The following is a 17,407-nucleotide window of genomic DNA, read 5'->3' as shown; positions in this document are numbered from 1 at the left end:
AGGAGATTTTGCCTTCTATTCCGGGGGAAGATGGGGCGCTGTCAGACCCTGGAAGTCCGTCTGTGAAGCCCCTAGGTTTAAGAGGACGGGCTGGGGGCCACCTCCACCGCCAAAGCCACGGCCAGGCTGGTGTATGGGGAGGGGTCGGGGCTCTCCCGAGCCTGGAACGTCCTGCTCTCCAGCCTCTCTCTGTACACACAGGACCGCTCGGGCTCTTTGTTTGTCCACCTCTAAAATGGGCACTCAGGCCCCTCCGACCCTGGGGGGCTGTATAAGGAGGCTGGAGGGACCGGGAGTTGGGTAGGAGGAGGCGGGTGGGTGGAGAGCGGCTCCCTGTGGTCTCCTCCAGCCAGGGGAGGGTGAGCTGATGTGTGGGAAGGAGGCGAGGCGCGCGCCCCGACGCGCTGCCCGCGGGCCGCAGAGGCGCCCCCTCCACCCCCTCGCCGGGGGCGGGGCCCCTCGCCGGGCAGCCCCTCCCTGCCCCTCCCTCCCGGCGCCGGCCTCCCCGGCCCCGCCGGCCCTCCCGCGGGCAGGCGGCGCTCGGGCACCGTCGCGCTCCGGGCCAGCAGCCGCCAGTCCGTCTGCCAGCCGGGGCCATGGGCTGCGACGGCCGCTTGTCGGGACTGCTCCGCCGCAACCTGCAGCCCACGCTCACCTACTGGAGCGTCTTCTTCAGCTTCGGCCTGTGCATCGCCTTCCTGGGGCCCACGCTGCTGGACCTGCGCTGCCAGACGCACAGCTCTCTGTCCCAGATCTCCTGGGTCTTCTTCTCCCAGCAGCTCTGCCTCCTGCTGGGCAGCGCCCTCGGGGGCGTCTTCAAGAGGACGTGAGTGCCGGGCCCTCGCGGCGCAGACCCTGCCCTCCCCTGCCCTCCCCTGCCCTCCTCCCTTGTCTCTGCCCCCGCGGTGCTGGAGCTGCGACCACCCCCCTCAGCTCCCTAGCTGTGTCTCCCCTGCTTAGGCAAAGGCAGCCTCCCACCTCCCTCAACTCTACCCGGAAAACTCCCAAGACTGAAGGTGATTTCTGCATTATTTATCGGCCTTCACTCACCTCTGTGAAGGTGTAAACCTAGGCCTCACCCTTCTGACCCCACCCACACCCCACAGGGAGAGGGGTGATGGAGTTTGCAGAGGGACGAGTCTCTCCCTCCTGCGCAGCGGGTCTGAGGTTCGTCCTGAGCCCCTGTTGCCTGAGGCAGAATTGGAAGTGAAGTGGAAGGAGAGTGGGAGTGTCGCCTCAGAGGCCCTGCGAGGTGCCAAAGCAGGCCGAGGCTGACGGATCGCCCTGGGGCGCGTTCCACTCACACCATCAGTTCCGGATCAGCTGACACAGGCTGTCTTTCCCCCCACCCCCGAAGTGGTCCCGGGGCTTGTGGGTCCTGTGTGCTCCGGTTCTGGAGGGGCCAGGGTTCCTTCATTGGACCGTGGAGGCAGACTCTTTCTGCCTCTGAGACACACACACCGCCTCCCCACTTAGTCCTTGGAGGAAGATGCAAGGTGTCTTTCCCATTGCTTGGTAAATTGATCCTCTGTTCCTGTGCCAGGGTCCCTTCCACTCCTTCACCCCATATTACTCCTCCCTGGCCTCTCTACACACCGCAGGGCTCTGGAGCGCCTGGCATGGCCCCCTCTTTTGGATTCCATTGTAGAGCCTCATTCTCCTGCTCAGATTGGACAGGGCCACCTCTGAGGAGCCCTTTGGAAAGGTAGCAGGATCACTCTCCTAGGGCAGCTGGGGAAACAGACCCAAAGCAGGGGATAGATCACTTGCAAGGCATAGGCTGCTGGAGATTTCCCTGGTCCCAGCTCTGGGTTGGATGGTTTCCTGGATTGCACGGGCTCAAGCAGGCAGGCAGCCTGGGAACAAAACCACAGCTGGGCTATCCCAGAGAAACCTCTGGGGGCTGTTCTGGGCCAAGGGCTCTCACCCTTTGGCTCACTCCTAGAGGTAATCATGAGCGTGGGTTTTCCTGTCCACCTGGCTTCCAGAGCCGATGGAAGAGGGGGCACAAGTGTCATAGGGATGGGCCCCACCCAGTTTAAGCCACCCAACTGACAAATCATTATCAATTAGGGAGTGATTATCCCCATTACCAAAGCCTCTCGTAAACCAAAGAATTCTCTTAAGAAGCAAGTCTCTTTGCGTACACTAGTGTTTCTGTGGGTTTTGTACAGGATTGGATGTACATGAGATTCAGAAAATCTTAAAAAGCTCAAGATCCATTCTGCTTCTGCCTAGAGGTTTTTTTAAAATTTATTTTTCAATTACAGTTGACATACAATTTTATATTAGTTTCAGGTATACAACATAGTGATTAGACATTTATATACCTTGCGAAGTGATCACCCCAATAAGTCTAGTAACCCTCTGGCACCATACACAGTTATTTCAACCTTATTGACTATATTATTGTGCCGCATGTTACATCCCTGTGACTATTTTTATAACTTCTTAATCCCTTTCACCTTTTTCATCCATCCCTCCAACCCCCCTCCCATCTGACAACCATCACTTTGTTCTCTGTATCTATGCATTTGTTTCTGTTTTGTTTGTTTATTTTGCTTTTTTAGATTTCACATAGAAGTGAAATCACATGGTATTTGTCATTCTCTGTCTGATTTATTTCACTTGGCATTATATCTTCTAGGTCCATCCACGTTGTTGCAAATAGCAAGAGTCTGTTCTTTTTTATGGCTGAGTAATATTCCATTGTATATATGTACCACCTCTTCTGTATTCATTTGTCTATTGATGGACACCTAGATTGCTTCCATGTCTTGGCTGTTGTCAATAATGCTACAGTGAACATAGGGGTGCACATATTTTTTAGAATTAATGTTTTGGATTTCTTCAGATAAATTTCTTCAGGAATGGAATTGCTGGGTCATATGTAGTTTTATTTTTTTAATTCTTGAGAAATCTCCATACTTCTTTTTTCATAGTGGCTACACCAATTGACAGTCCCACTAAGAGTGCACGAGGGTTCCCTTTTCTCCCCAACACTCGTTGTTTGTTAATTTATTGATGATAACCATTCTGACCGGTGTGAGGTGATATGCCTAGAGGTTTAATTAGAAATCTATCAAGGTGTTTTTCTGGTTTTTCCTTGTTTTTTAAGTATTTTGACTTACAAAAGCTCCCTTCCCTAGAACTTTTTAGGAGTATGTGTAGTGCAAAGAACAAGAAAGGGAATGAGGATAATTCTAAATGGCACGTTGGTGTGCCAGATTTTGTGAAAAGGGCAGAGATACACATCCAACTGGGCCATCTCTTCCTCACTTGCTTTGCCCCATCCTCAGGGTTCCTCACTAAGCGGGGGGCTCTGACAGGTAGTAGAAAGGGTCCTGCAGCAGGGAACCAGCTCATAGAAAAAAAAAATGATAATGGTAGCAATAATAACCAACGCTGTCGAGCACTTACCGGATGCCAGGAAAGTATCTCATTTGTATCAATATCATCTTCACAACAACCCCGAAGAGTAGTGTTATTATTTACCTCTTATGCAGAAGGAAGCTAAGGCGCAGAGAGTTAAGAGACTTGCCAGGCTCGCACAGCTATTAAGAAGCCTAGCCAGGATTTGAACCCAGACATTTGTCTCTAGAACCAGATACTTTTGAAATGCCTCTTGCTTTATGAATAGTCAGCTTCAACTCAGCAGGGTTCAAATTATACCCCATTTTCTCCAGGCACAGGCATGAGCTGACTATACCTGAGTTGACACCTGGAAAGGAAACTGGGCCTTTGGGGCTTCCTGCTGGGATCTGAGGGGTGGGAGTAGAGTAAGGTGGGGAAAGTAGGTCTTATCAGAATTTCAGGTTTAAATTCTGAACCTCAGTCCTCCCACCCCCGAGTTAAAATGTCCAAAGACATTCCTTTGTTTAAGAGCAAAGCAGACTTCAGTGGAAATGGAGGGATATTACAGGGGTGGCCTGTATATAGGTGGGACTCACCGCCTAGCTAGGGCCGGACAGCCCATCATGATTCCCCATCCCCCAAACAAACAGAACCTTCGCCAGCCCTGAACCCAGTCTCTAAAGCTTGATTCCTTGGGGCCTCCCCACGTCTCAGTTAAAATGCTAATACTCCTGCAAGTGCTTTTCAGCTTAAGTGATTACTGGCTTGTGCACCAGGCTAGTGCTTGTCATTTGGGGATTGGCTGAACGGGGAAAGGGCCAGCTGTTGCGGGGGAGTGGGAGGAGAGGAGAGTCAGGCAGCGCTTCTTTCTCTAGGATTCCTGCTCAGTCCTGCCTATTGCTTGGCCTAGACTGAAGGCCAGGGCTGAATAGGGTGCCTGGATGCCTCCATAAGGACATGCATTGGAGGGACTGGGTATGGAAAACCTTAGAGGTTAAATGGGTTCAGGGGAAAATAGGAGCCTTCTCTCTCTCTCTCTCTCTCTCTCTCTCTCTCTCTTTCTTCCTCACCCCTCCTTCCCTCCTTCCCCCTCCCTCTTTCTCTTTTCTGGCTCCTAGCATAGACAGAGATCTTGAAGGAGGCCACTATATGCAGACCAATAAGGAGAAGGGTACAATCAGGGCCAGAAGAATCAGGACTTGACCTTCCTTAGGAGAGCAGGAAATTGGTCAAAAAGAACACAAAGCCACTTGGCTGGCAGAGTGTACAGGTATGTGTTTTGTCAGGCAGGAAAAAGGAGGGGGTATTTAGACAGAAGGTTAGGGTTTCTTTCCTGGTTTCTTGGGGACCTGTCTAACCACCCTGGGCAGTTTGGGAGACCCCTTTATCTCAAAGGCATCAGGGCAGATAAATGGCTTTCACAGTTTCCCAGCCTCTTCCCAGCCTCGCCTCAGCCTCAGCCTCAGCCTCTCCCCGGCATGTGCCCTCTTAGCCGAAGGCTCGTTGAGTTCTTCCCCACTTTGCTCTATTCGCTATCTCCTTCTCTACCTTTCTTCTCAAATTCCTGCAAGTACCGCCCTACCCAACTGTGACCCAGCTCCGACCCCCTCCTGCTCCTTGCCCGAACTCAGTCTTCTGTGCAAAGTTCTTCAAGCCACTCTCAGACCTGCTTCCCCAAGATGCTGGCACCTGCGGCCCCTGGAACACAGCATAAAAGCCTGTTTCCTCCTCTGAGCTGGGCCTTGGTTGGTTTCCCTAGAAAGCCTGTGCCTCCCCCTCCAGCTGCTTCTCCACCTTCAGCATGCAGCAAAGCTGGGCCGAAAGCTACCAGGGGTCTGCCACCAGCCATGCTTCTTGCTTTAAAAACCTATCTCGGCATGGAGTTGCCACATGACCCAGCAATTCCGCTCCTCAATATACGCCACAGAGAACTGAAAACATATGTCCACACAGACACATGTACGTGCATGTTCATAGCAGCATTATTCATAATAGCCAAAAAGTGGAAACAAACCAAATATCCAGCAACGAAACGTGGCACATCCACACAATGGAATGTTATTCGACCATAAACAGGAGTGAAGTAGTGATACGTGCTGCCCCGTGGAGGACCCTTGAAAACAGTGTGCCGAGTGAATGAAGCTGGACACAAAAGATGACATACTGTATGATTTCACTTTAATGAAAGTCTAGAATAGGAAAATCTGTAGATACAGAAAGTAGAGTAGTTGTTACCGAGGGCTGGGTGTGGAGTGACTGCAAATGGGTATGGGTTTCTTTTTGGGGTGATGGAAATGCTCTAAATTTAGATTGTGGTCATGGGTTTTCAACTCTAAACATACTAAAAACCATTGAATTGTACACTTGGAATAGATGAATTTTATGGTATGTAAATTATACCTCAATTTTTTTTTAAATTAAAAAATATCTCAAAACTCATCCCACCCCTTTATTCACTCATTCGACAAAGATCTCTTGAGCCAGACCCTACGTTGGGTGTGAGCACAACAGACAAGCTCCCTGTTTTCAAGCAGCTTACATTCTGAAGGACCATTTTAGTGAAAGGAAGGAAATAAAGCAGAGTAAGGGAGAGTAGCAGAGATAGGGGAGAGTAACAGAGGTAGTCAGAGAGGGCCTCTCTGAGGAGGTGACATTTGAGCTGACACCTGAATGGCAGGAGAGACATGGATGCAAAGAACTTGGGGAGGGGTGTTATAGGCTGACAGACCTGCAAGTCCAGCCAATGCGTCAGGAGCTCTCCCTGTCACTCGCTGCGAGCCCAGCGCCCATTGGGCTGGGGGACGGCATCATGCAAGGGCGGAGCCTCAACTTGAATCTACCAGGGCGGTCCTGCCTTAGACTGGGATGTCTCCAAGACAAGCTTGGCTGTTCCTTCCTCTGGGTAGCTCCAGCCTTAACACAGGTTCCTGAACGAGCTGGGGAGTCAGTGTAGGGGTGACTCAGCTCAAGGGGGGCCTCTTCTTCTCCGGCCCCTTCCTCAGTCTAATCTGCCTCTTCCCTATTGCCCTGGCTTGAGCTGCTGTCTCCAGCCTGCCCTCGCTCCCAGGGGGTGTCTCCTGGTTTCTTGTCCCATGCCCCCTACTCCTTTCTTTTGCGGGCAGAGAGGTACTGGGGATGCCTCTGGCTCCTCCTGGGTTCTGTGCTCTGCCCCTCTCCCCTGGTCCTTCAAGGAAGGAGATCATCCAGGATAGGCAGGAGGATGCTCTGAGGCAAAAATGTGAGGAGAATGTCAATGCCCATCCTGGGGTCACTCATTCCATCTGGGGTTACTTAGTCTGTGGTGGCAAGGCGCTGGGCCTCAGCACCAATTTTCCCCACCCCTGGGGAGTGGAGGGCAGGACAGGCCAGCTGACACCTTACTGTTTGAGCCATTCCTGTTTCAAAGCCAAACAGCCCCTAGTCTTAATGGAACCAGGAGAGGGCCAGAGCGGATGCCCACAGCAAGGCCTGGTCAAGGTGATGGTATGCGCCCTCTGGGTAAGGCAGAGCACCTGGCTGACAGGGTCAGCAGTGTGCTCAAGGTCACACAGCAAACTGTGGGCCCAGCACCTCCAGCAGAGCCCCCGCTAGGCTTAGGGAGGACCTGGCTCCCTGCCCTCCCTCCCTCCCTGTTTGCACCTTCTTTGTGGAACTATTAATGAGTAACTTGGGCATTTCTCAGGCTTTCAAGGAAGAATTCCCTGGACTGACTCTCTAGGCTATTCCTGGGAGGAGGGCCCCTCCTCTAATTGGCCTGAATTAACTTCTGAACCCAGGGCCAGGGGAGGGCGGATCAATGACACCGCACTGGCCTTTGCCTGGACTGGAAGTCAAGAAACTGGATCCTGGCGTGGCAATACTCGGCTCTCTTTCCCTGTCTGGGTCTGGTTCCTGATCTGTAATATGAGGGGTAGGACTCTAAGGTCCCTGTCACTCTAGCAGTTCCTGGACCCGCCTCCCAGGTCACCCCGGATGGCACAGCAGCAGGAACAAAGGCAGGGCCTGGGGGGAGTCCAGAGCTAGCATCAGCCTCTGCACCCCTCCTGCAGGGCGTTCTTCTCTGGGCCTGGCAGGCTCTCTGGGATGGCCTGGGGCCAGCGGGGAGGAGGGCGGGAGGAGGCCAGGGAAAGATCCCTGTAAGGAGGATTGGCTGGAACATCCCACTGACTCCACACAGAAGCCTCAAGAGGCAGAGCCTGCTATACCCATTTTATAGTGAAGGAAACTGAGGCCCAGAGGGCTGCGTGTAAGTGGCTTACCCGAAGCCGCCCACTGGGAAGTGGCAGAGGTGGGCCTAGGACCAATCTTCTAATTACAAATCCCACTGCATCCCTGCTGCCAAAGGTGTTTTGACATTATTATTTCATACTTTTCAATTACCCACATTCCTGGAAGGAGCTGTTGACCAAACCAATAAGTGACAAGCCAATTAGTATAATTCAGTCTGGATCTGGGATATATCTGGGACTCCTTTTTTCTTAGCAATAACATGTCATTCTAAAGAAATTTGTCCAGGCTGATGTTTGGAGTGCCCGGGCACGGCTCTGCTGAAGTCACTGGGGAGGGCGGGCCCTGGGATCCAAACACAAGGTTTCCCGAGGTACAGCTGTCCTCAGTTACTGGGAATAGGGCTCCTTCCCCCTCATGCCCAGGAACCCCAGCCGTTGGGATGGCAATATGGGCTCAGCCCCAGCCGTTGGGTGGCAAGCTGAAACCACGGCCCTGGGGGTGGCAGGAAATGCAGGGAGGGGATTTCCCAGGTCCCTTCGGCCTCTCCTTGCCACCTGTTTTCTCTTTCTCTCTCTCTCCTGCCTGTCACTGGGCCTGGGAAGGAGAGAGCGCCCTCTGGGCATGGAGTGAGAGTATAAATGGGAGAGAGGAAAGGCCTGGACAGGGCAGCCCACTGGCCAGTGGCCCTTCCCCATCTCCTGGGCCTCCTTGTTCCACTCAGCACCTCCCTGGTATCTCCCCGTCTATGACTCTGTCACCCCCCATACAGTCCCACATCAGCCCCCTAACAGGCTGTGACCCTTTCTCCAGACCATCCTGCGCACGGCGACGAGACAAGCACGACTCCCATTTCACTAGCGACAGCCAGTTACTCGGATCGAGTGCCTTCTCAGGGCCAAGCAGAGTGCCAGGCATGGGGGCCACAGTGAACGGACTGCAGCAGATGCCTTGGGAGGCCTGTGGTGGAGCCAGCAGTTATATGAAGCATTTGGAGCTCCCTTAACACCACAGAGGAACCGCTGGGGGCTCATGTTCTAGCGACTACAGCTGCTCGCTATTGCTTCCTGAGACCAGGCTCTGCAGAATTTGGCCTCATGCTCCCTGCTGCCTAGCTGGATCTGTGGCCCAGAACCAGCTTTTACACACACACACACACACACACACACACACACACACACACACACACACACACCCCAGGTTTCTCTCTCTCTGTCTCTCTGTCTCTCTGTCTCTCTGTCTCTCTCTCTTTCTCTCTCTTTCTCTCTCTCTCCTCCATGGAAAATCAGCATGGCTTAGGGAATATCAAGTCAGAAAACCTGGGTTTGAGTCCAGCATCTGTCAGCTACTTTCTGAGCCTTTCTCAGCCTCAGTTTACTTGTGGGTCAATAGCTACAAAGTCTACCTCATGGCATTGTCATGTGCACCATTGTCTTGGACACTGTAAACGAATGTTGGTCGTTGTCATATAAACTTATTCTGTCTTCCTTCACTTCCCCACAGCTCCTTCCCATGTCAGTGATCTCGGCACCTCTTCTCTTGGGACTTTGCTGCGGCAGTGATCACTAACCGCTTTTATTCAGGTCTTTCAGGGCAGTATGATAACGTGTTAATTCTGCAGGAGAGTGTTTGTAACTGGGGCCTCCGCGTTTACTGCAGAGTGGTGAATGAGGTGGTAGAAGTGTCATGCCCCGCCCCACACCCCAGTGCTGGGTCAGTGCAGGGAACACTTGACGGGGAGAGAGGGGACCCTCTTGCTATCCCTAAAGTCAGGCCATCCAGGGGCCTGTCTACTGTATCTTGTGCAGGGAAGGAAGGGGAAAGAGGAGAGAGCTATTATGAGAGGCCTGCCATTTTTAGCAGCCCACAGGGGTGTGGGCATCACCTCTGCCAAATGCAGAGTAAAGTAAGACGCAGGCACCAGGTTGCAGGAAGCAGAGACGCCTGAAGCTCAGTGAGTGGCCCAGGCTGTCAGTGCTGGGGGCTGGCAGAGCAGGGTCGTCAGGGGGAACAGGGGTCATGAGGGGCGGTGGGGAAAGAACAGGCCTCACAACACAACCTCCCTGTTTTCCTCACAGTGGCCCCAGCGAATTGAGCTCTCCCGCTCCCCTCGTGTGGCTCTGAGCTGGGAACAGGCAGGGGTCAAGGTCTGCGATCTCCCTGGCAGAGCAGCCTGGAAGCAAGACAAGAGAAAATAAGGAACTGCTACTATCAGCAGAGCCCTTCTGATAAAGGCTTTAATCAAAGATGGCAAGATGAGCGGCTGAGAGCCAAGTGGGGCAGAGGCAGGAACCACTGGCAAAAGACGGCCTGGAGGGTTTCTGGGGGGCATCTCTCTTTTCCTCGATGAGTTGGAAACTCAGACACGTCTTCTTGCCACATACCCACCCCACTCCAGCTCCAGCAGCCACAGAGGCTGACCGGGGGCTCCCTAACTTTTCATAATCTGAGGAATTTCCTCCATAACCTCTCCTTACGAGAACCTTTTTGCTGCCCGATCTCCTTCAGCCCTCATTAGCCTTTCAGACTGGCCCCGGAAAATACAAGGCTTCCTTCCTCTCTCAAAAGACCTTGACAGAGGCTTAGACACTCCATTCGTTCATTCACTCATCCATTCATTCACTCCTGGGAGACAGGCCCTCAGCCTGCTTGCTGTGGGCTCTTCTGGGGGAGACCTCTCATTGGGGACGACCATGGGGCCTCCTTTCCAGACACTTGCCAAGCACAGAGCCCAACACCTCTGCTCACAGAGGGGTCACCAGATTACCCCCGACACCTCAGCTGTGGCTTTGGTTCGGGCGGTTCGGGCCTGAGCCTGCAAAGGGCCTTTCTCCGTCGCTGTGTGTGGAAGGCGCGCTGCAGCCCAGCTCCGGGATTCTGAGTTCCGGTTCCGCCTCCCACTTCCAGCTTCATGCATGCGGCACAGTTGCCTTGAAATGCTCAAAGCAGCTTTCCCTCTGTCTTATAAGTAAACAATGTGAGATCGCTTCTAAGTGAAATAATAGCAATTATGTTACGCGTTGTCAAGGTCCGTTGTGTTCCCTGTTCGACAGTCTTTTGTGTCTTCGCAACCACCCTGTGAGGTAGGGATTGTTCTCAGAGGAGACAGGCTCCTGAAACATCTTGCCCACACCCGGTAGCTAATAAGTGACAGAGCTTCTTCCCCAGCTCCCTTCCCCCTTCTACCAGAGGGTGGGAGCGCTGTCCCTAGGGGCCGCCCAGTGCCTTGTGGTGGACAGGAGGGAGCCCTGCATCCGAAGGGCTCCGGGCCCCTCCGCTGACCTCACCCCTCCATGACCGCAGCCTGGCCCAGTCACTGTGGGCCCTCTTCACCTCTTCTCTGGCCATCTCCCTGGTGTTCGCCATCATCCCCTTCTGCAGCAATGTGAAGGTGCTGGCCTCCGTCATGGCGCTGGCGGGCCTGGCCATGGGCTGCATCGACACCGTGGCCAACATGCAGCTGGTGAGGATCTACCAGAAGGACTCAGCCATCTTCCTCCAGGTGATCCCACAGCGGGCGTGGGGCTGCGTGGCGGGGAGGGCCCTGTGCATCTGTCCAGCGCTGCCGTCCCACACGCCCCGGGGCTCAGAGTCTTTCCCCCTAGGCCAGGGTGGTGACACAGAAAGAGCACCAGTGCCTCAGTTCAGCTAGGCCATCATCTCCGGACTTGGGTGTTCTCATCTCTAAAGTGGTGTGATGATTCCTGCCTGCAGGGTTGCCATGGGAATCCTAGGGGTAACCAGCAAGTGTTTTGTGCACTGGGAAGTGGTGTGATAGGGGGGCCTGCTCTTCTCCTCTGGTCTCCTTCCCTCTCTCTGTATTTCTTCTTCCTTCCTTGTTACCCAGGACTCCGGTCCAGCCCTTCCCTGTATTAAGCCCTCATCCCTTTGGTGGTGCTAACATGGGAACAGCCTCCCGTCGGGGGTTAAGATCTGGGAAAGGAAGAAGAGTGAGGAAGGAGATTGAGCACGGTCACCAAGTAATCCCAGGACGAGCAGGTGGCCGAGGGGAGCTCACTCCTCCCCTCTCCTGCCTCCCATCCCCTTTTTCCCCAGGTGGGACACAAAGTGGGGTATGGGGTGTGAAGCCTGAACCATCCCCCTACCCATCCCACTTCTCCCTCCCCAGGTTCTACATTTCTTTGTGGGCTTTGGGGCTCTGCTGAGTCCCCTTATCGCGGACCCCTTCCTGTCTGAGGCCAGCTGCTTGCCTGCCAATAGCACAGCCAACGCTACTTCCGGCAGCCACCTCTTCCATGCCTCCAGGGTCCTAGGCCAGCACCAGGCTGAGGCCCGGCCTTGGTCCAACCAGACGCTCCCTGGGCTGTCCCCTCAGGATGGGGCAGGAACCCACGTGTCCTACGCCTTCTGGATCATGGCCCTGATCAACGTGAGTGCCAGTGGGGCAGGGCTGGGCAGGGACTAGTAGACAGTCACACGTACCAGTCTATACCAGCTCCTAATGCAGGTTCTGATTCTGAGAAATGGGCTGGGGCTGAGGTGTTCCCTCTGGAAGGCAAGAGAATGGGGGAACTGACCCCTTGGGATTCATCTGAACACAAAGGGGGTTGCAGAAGATCATCTCTAAGGTCCTTCGGTTGTGACATCCTGTAATTGCGATTCTCAAGGGAGGTAAAGCAGTGAACAGGTTTAACACAGTGAAATCAGGGTCAACGTTCAAGTCATCTGAGGCTCCAAGGGAAGCCCACCCTTTTCCTCTGCGGTCAGATGAAGCCAATCCTGAGCCAGGCCAGGCCAGGCCAGGCCCCTCTCTGGGATATTGAATCGCTAGTGGGATTCGCCTGTGCCCTGCTGTGAGTGGGGCTCCCGTGGAAGCTGACAGATAGAGAAGAAGGCCTCTGAGGGACCCTGCAGGCCAAGGCTAGCAGCAGACCTGCTGCCCTCTGGTCACCAATCATTTTCCTTTCTTCTTCGTAACTTTCCTTTCCCTGTACCAGGATCTTCCCTAGAGGTTTCAGAAACTCCCCGTTTCCCTCCACTCCTTCTCCTTTCCGCCGTGCCCATTATTATTTTGGAAACAGCGCAGCTTTGCTCTCCAAGGGGGACCTGCGAAGGGAAGGAGCATTGTCAGTACAATATCGAGGCTGGGACTCTGGGACCAGGAAGCCGGATGGTCCAGCATAAGCCCGAGGTCTGTTTTCTTTTGCCCCACGAGGTGCAAACTGGAGGGACTTTGTTTGCTGCAGGATTTCCGGACCTTTCCCACCTGATTGTGTCGGAAGATAAACAGTCCACCACAGAGGAGCATGAGGCCGTGCAAGCTTATGGGCACATGCGTGCGCACACACACAGCTCACCTGGCACTCCCTGACTTTTAAGGTGGAGCCCGCCTCCTCTGATGGGCTTCTAAAGATGGCGTGTGCTCCTGTGGCAATGCCAGCCAATCCCCTGTGAAGTCTTTCCCCACGCCCACCTCCCTGGAAAGCCCCACCTGAGTGATCTTGCCCCTCTCACAGCTGTTTCCCCTTGGCCTTCGCTTAGGCGTTCTGCCACCACAGGCCTCTGCGTGTAGGTTTCCTGTTTCCCCCAACAGCCTGGAGAGAGGGCTTCGTCTCCCTCATCAGACCAGGGACTCCCGAGGGCAGGGGCTATGTCTCCCCGCATTCAGGCCCAATTTGTGCCTCTAACTCTACCAGGCAGAGTCTGACTTTGACTCATTTTTGAGTGTGGAGGGAGGCTCCCAAGGTGCCCGCAGGGGGCTGTCACCATGGGAGTGGTACTCAGATGAGACAGCCTGGCTCCAGGCTAAGGGAGCCCCTAGACAGGGACTGGCAGTCCGCTAACTTTCACCTCCACCTGCCTGCTTCTGCTGCGCCTGCCAGCCCAGAGGAGCCCATCGGCCTCTGGGAAACTTGCTCAGCTCCCAGAGCTTCCTCTCTTCCCTGAGCAGAAGGAACTGGATGAAGTTGCGGCAGCAAGGGCTAGACTGCATGAGGAGCTCCTGGCGGTGAGGGTGGTTCGACAGAGGCAGGGCACCCAAGAGAGGCTGTGGAGGCTTCTCTAGGCAACCTCGGACACTGGAGACACTTCTCATTGCTCTGGGGAGTTCATAAAACCTAAGCGGCTTAATGTAAATAGCAGTGAACTTAACTTTGGGCTTGTGCGTGTGTGTTGCACTCAGCATGCAGTTTTTATTCAAAAGGAGCCCACAGCTCTGTTTTCCCAATTAGACACTAAGTCCCTGAGGACAGCCTCTACCTTCCTAGGGTGTAACATCGCCCAGACAACCCCTGAGGTCGAGACGGCACTGGGCAGACTCAGGATGCCCGGTGGTGGGGGGGTGGGTGTGGGTGGGGGAGGGGTGCCTCATTGCCCCAGGTCAGCTGTGTGACCAGCAATAACTCTCACTGGGTCTCTAGCCTACTACTTAGGTCTCTTGTAACAGGTTCTGACTAAGTGATAACTTTAAAACTCATTTGCCCCATCTGGAAAATGGGGATAATAATTCCCCCCAGCAAGTTTTATAGAGCTGGGATGAACGAAAGCAAAACTTCTTTGTAAAACAACACGTGATCTACCAGCATAACGGAGTGTGTGGGGGCTGCCCCAGCACAGTTCAGGGTAAAGATGTTGGAAATGAGTTTATCTCTGGCACTTCTGTGCCAACAGAAGCCCAGCATGAGTCCAAGCTTTACATGCGACAAGGAAAATGGATGTGGTTTAGGGTGGGCAGCAATTACATGCAGCCTGCCCTGGGTCAAGGCTGCGATAGCTGGGGACACCTCTTAGGTGGGCACCCTTGGAAAAGAGCTGTCTTTTCCCAGGACTGTGCAGACATGTGTCGTTCGACCTTGCAGGCGTATGGAGTAGGGCAAGCGTGGGAGGGGGAGCCCGACGGGAACTGGGCTCTCCTGACCCTCTGCCCACCCCCAGCTCCCAGTGCCCATGGCTGTGCTGTATCTGCTGTCCAAAGAGCGGCTGCTGACCTGCTGCCCTCAGAGGAGGCCCCTGCTCCTGTCTGCAGATGAGCTCGCCCTGGAGACACAGCCTCCTGAAAAGGAAGACGCTTCCTCGCTGCCCCCAAAGAGCCAGCCATACCCAGGTGGGGGCTCTAATGAACTTTCATACTCACAGCCCCACACTGAGGCTCCCCTGGTAACCTCTCCCCCAGAGGGTGACCGTAGATCACAGGTGATAATGGTTAGAAAAGAACCTTGGCACTGATGGCCTCGTGAGGCAGGAGATGGAGTAACCTGGCCAAGAGAATGGGGAAGGCAGACTTCGGGCTCCAATCTCCATTCTGCCTAACCCTGGCTGTGTGACCTTGGGCAAGTTACTTACCTCTCTGAGCCTTGCCTCCATCAGGACTGTGAGATGGACAGGGACTGTTCCTAACGGATGGCTGAGGCTAGAGAAAGTAGGAGGCGGTGAGTGGTCCCCCATTCTGCCAGGGTTCCTCTGACTGCCAGCCACTTTCCCTGGGCACGCAGAGGCGGGGAGCAGAAACTGAGACTCACCCTTGGTCTTGTACCTCATCCAGCACATGAGGACCTGTTCAGCTGCTGCCAGAGAAAGAACTTCAGGGGAGCCCCTTATTCCTTCTTCGCCATCCACATCACAGCTGCCCTGGTCCTGTTCATGACCGATGGGATGACGGTGAGCTTGCCCTCAAAGTGCACCTTCTTGGGGGACCCTCCACCCCAAGACTCAAGTCTGGGAATGGCAAGAGAAAGAGAGGGGCATCAGGGTTTCCTGGAGACCTCACCTGTAGTACAGTCGATCCCCAGATTTAAACTAAAGTCCAGGGAGAGACTGTCTCCAGAATCATTCACAGCCCCAGTTGTTTATATTTTTGTTAACTCTGTGGATAGGGGCCTATAGGTTTGTTACTGAGTGCAGGCTACCCACATTTTTTTTAAAGGGGCAGAGCCCTATTCCCCCAAGTAGAGGTCATGCCAAATAAACTCTAGGGCACTCTGCTTCCTGGAATACATTCCACACCTGGGCTTCTCAAGCCATGTCATAAACAAGCTACAGGCAGGATCTGGGCCCAGCTATTCAGTCCACTAGTGACCTCTGTTAAACTATTTAATGCCTTTTTCCAGGATTAGATTAGGACAGTTTTGAATGGCTGATTAACTGACCGCCATATGAGGAACTCTCCAAAGAGGAGGCCCTAAAAACTTTGATGGCCTGGTGGAAAGTACTCGTGACAATACTGGTTGACTTCCAACTCTCAATGTGACCTTGAGCAAGTCACTTCTCTCTACCCTCTCGTCTATAAAATGAAATGCTTGTGCATACTTTTTCTGTTTTTTAATTTTTTAGCTGCAAACTTCCTTCGACAAAAAATTTTCTGTGGAATCCTCATAAATAAGACATGTAGTGGAACCTGCTCTGGTGAAGGGGGCCGCAGTACTTGCCGTGGGCTCCCTGTGGAGAGACGGCCCCCCGGGGCCTCTAGGCCTCCCAGGTGCAGTCTGGGAACTGTGGCACCCGAGGTTCTGTCCTTGGCTTGGGCCTGTGTGTGTGTATGATCTTGGCCCCAAGCCCGCCCTTCGTCAAGCCTCTGGGAGCAGGACCAGTCCTCCCTCGCCTACACCACGCCTGCCTAGCTGGGGCTTCCTTTCCCAGGGTTGTGGTCTGGCTGCATTTCAGGTGTGCTCAGTGGGGCCTGTCTCTCCACAGGGGGCATATTCCACCTTTGTGTACAGCTATGCAGTGGAAAAGCCATTGTCTGTGGGACATAAGGTGGCCGGTTACCTCCCTAGCCTCTTCTGGGGCTTCATCACCCTGGGTCAGCTTGTCTCCATTCCCATCTCCTCCAAAGTGAAGCCAGCTACCATGGTTTTCATCAATGTGGTAAGTGGCCTCCTTTTACTTCTTGGAGACCCAGGAGAACCATTCACTACTGGCCCTAGCACTGCCCCAGGACTTTTGCTCAGGTCTCTTGCTCAGGACTCTGCCAACAGGGTGGGACTGTAGGAGCAGAGGGAGGAAAGGAGTGGATAGGAGAGAGATGCTGGTGGGGAAGGGATGGAAATCCAGGAAGTGGAGCCTACCCTTGTTACCCTTGTGATCTTGGAAGGGTCCCTTTCTCTCTTTGGGCCTCTGATTTTGTACCTATAAAAGGAAGGGGCTGTAGAAGGTGATTCCTGCCGGGCGTGGGGAGCAGATCCCAGCTGATAACCTTCCAAGAGTACCAAGGAAGCAGGTGCTGGCCTTGGCCCCCTGTGTTCGCCTTGGCGCCGGCTGGTCAGAGCCTTGTGGCCAGTGGAGGCCAGGGATTCCTGGCCTTCAGAATCACCCTCTCTGGGCTGGAGCCTGGGAATTTGCATTTTGAAACTATCCGAGGTGATTCTCATGTAGCATGTGGGCTGCCTTCAAGGAACTGATCTGCCCAGGAGGCAGGAGGTCTGGGGCTGAGAGATGGGTTAAGACTTGAGGTGTGTTCACATTACCATCTATGACGAAAGGGTCCAGATTAGATACCAGAAAGGTTATCCAGCCCAACCTCCCACCAGGGCTTCAATCACCTCTGTAACATCCCTTTATAGAGGAGGGGTACACAATCTGTTTAAACACCTCCAGTGACTGGAAACTCACCGCCTTTCCAAGTAGCCCAATCTGTTGTCAGAAAGTCCTTCTTTGGGTTGAGTTTTAGCAAAGAGGGGGTTGGTAAATAATATTGGGGCTACACAGACCAAAAATCATGAGCCCCAAGAAAGGCCCTTGGATTTGGCCTTGTATTAGTTTCTGACCTTCAAAAAAGAAATATCTATTCAAGGTCAATGGAAGGGCGGGTGGGTAGAAGCCAATCTCAAGAGGCTGAGGGTGAGCGGGAGGTGGGAAGTGGAGGTGGGAG

The 17,407-nt window shown here is 53.8% G+C and overlaps 1 protein-coding gene across 3 annotated transcripts in view; it reads left to right on the top strand.

The window, feature by feature from the left end:
- The first annotated feature begins 507 nt into the window (after nt 1-507).
- Nucleotides 508-17,407, top strand: part of MFSD4A (major facilitator superfamily domain containing 4A) — a 31,507-nt gene continuing 14,607 nt past the window's right edge. For 2 of the 3 annotated variants that reach the window (XM_011372983.2, XM_023538263.1), the window contains exons 1-6: nt 508-826; nt 10,885-11,083; nt 11,711-11,971; nt 14,476-14,644; nt 15,083-15,198; nt 16,231-16,404. In XM_011372983.2, the coding sequence (XP_011371285.1) occupies nt 597-826; nt 10,885-11,083; nt 11,711-11,971; nt 14,476-14,644; nt 15,083-15,198; nt 16,231-16,404 (1,149 nt within the window). In that variant the 5' untranslated portion in view covers nt 508-596. The remainder of the gene's footprint in view (nt 827-10,884; nt 11,084-11,710; nt 11,972-14,475; nt 14,645-15,082; nt 15,199-16,230; nt 16,405-17,407) is intronic. The other variant, XM_011372984.2, reaches the window with a different exon arrangement.

Source organism: Pteropus vampyrus, unplaced genomic scaffold (assembly GCF_000151845.1).
Source record: "Pteropus vampyrus isolate Shadow unplaced genomic scaffold, Pvam_2.0 Scaffold217, whole genome shotgun sequence".
In the NCBI taxonomy this organism is placed as follows: Eukaryota; Metazoa; Chordata; class Mammalia; order Chiroptera; family Pteropodidae; genus Pteropus; species Pteropus vampyrus.
The sequence above is the reverse complement of the archived record's forward strand: the minus strand, read 5'-3'. Positions and strand labels throughout refer to the sequence as shown.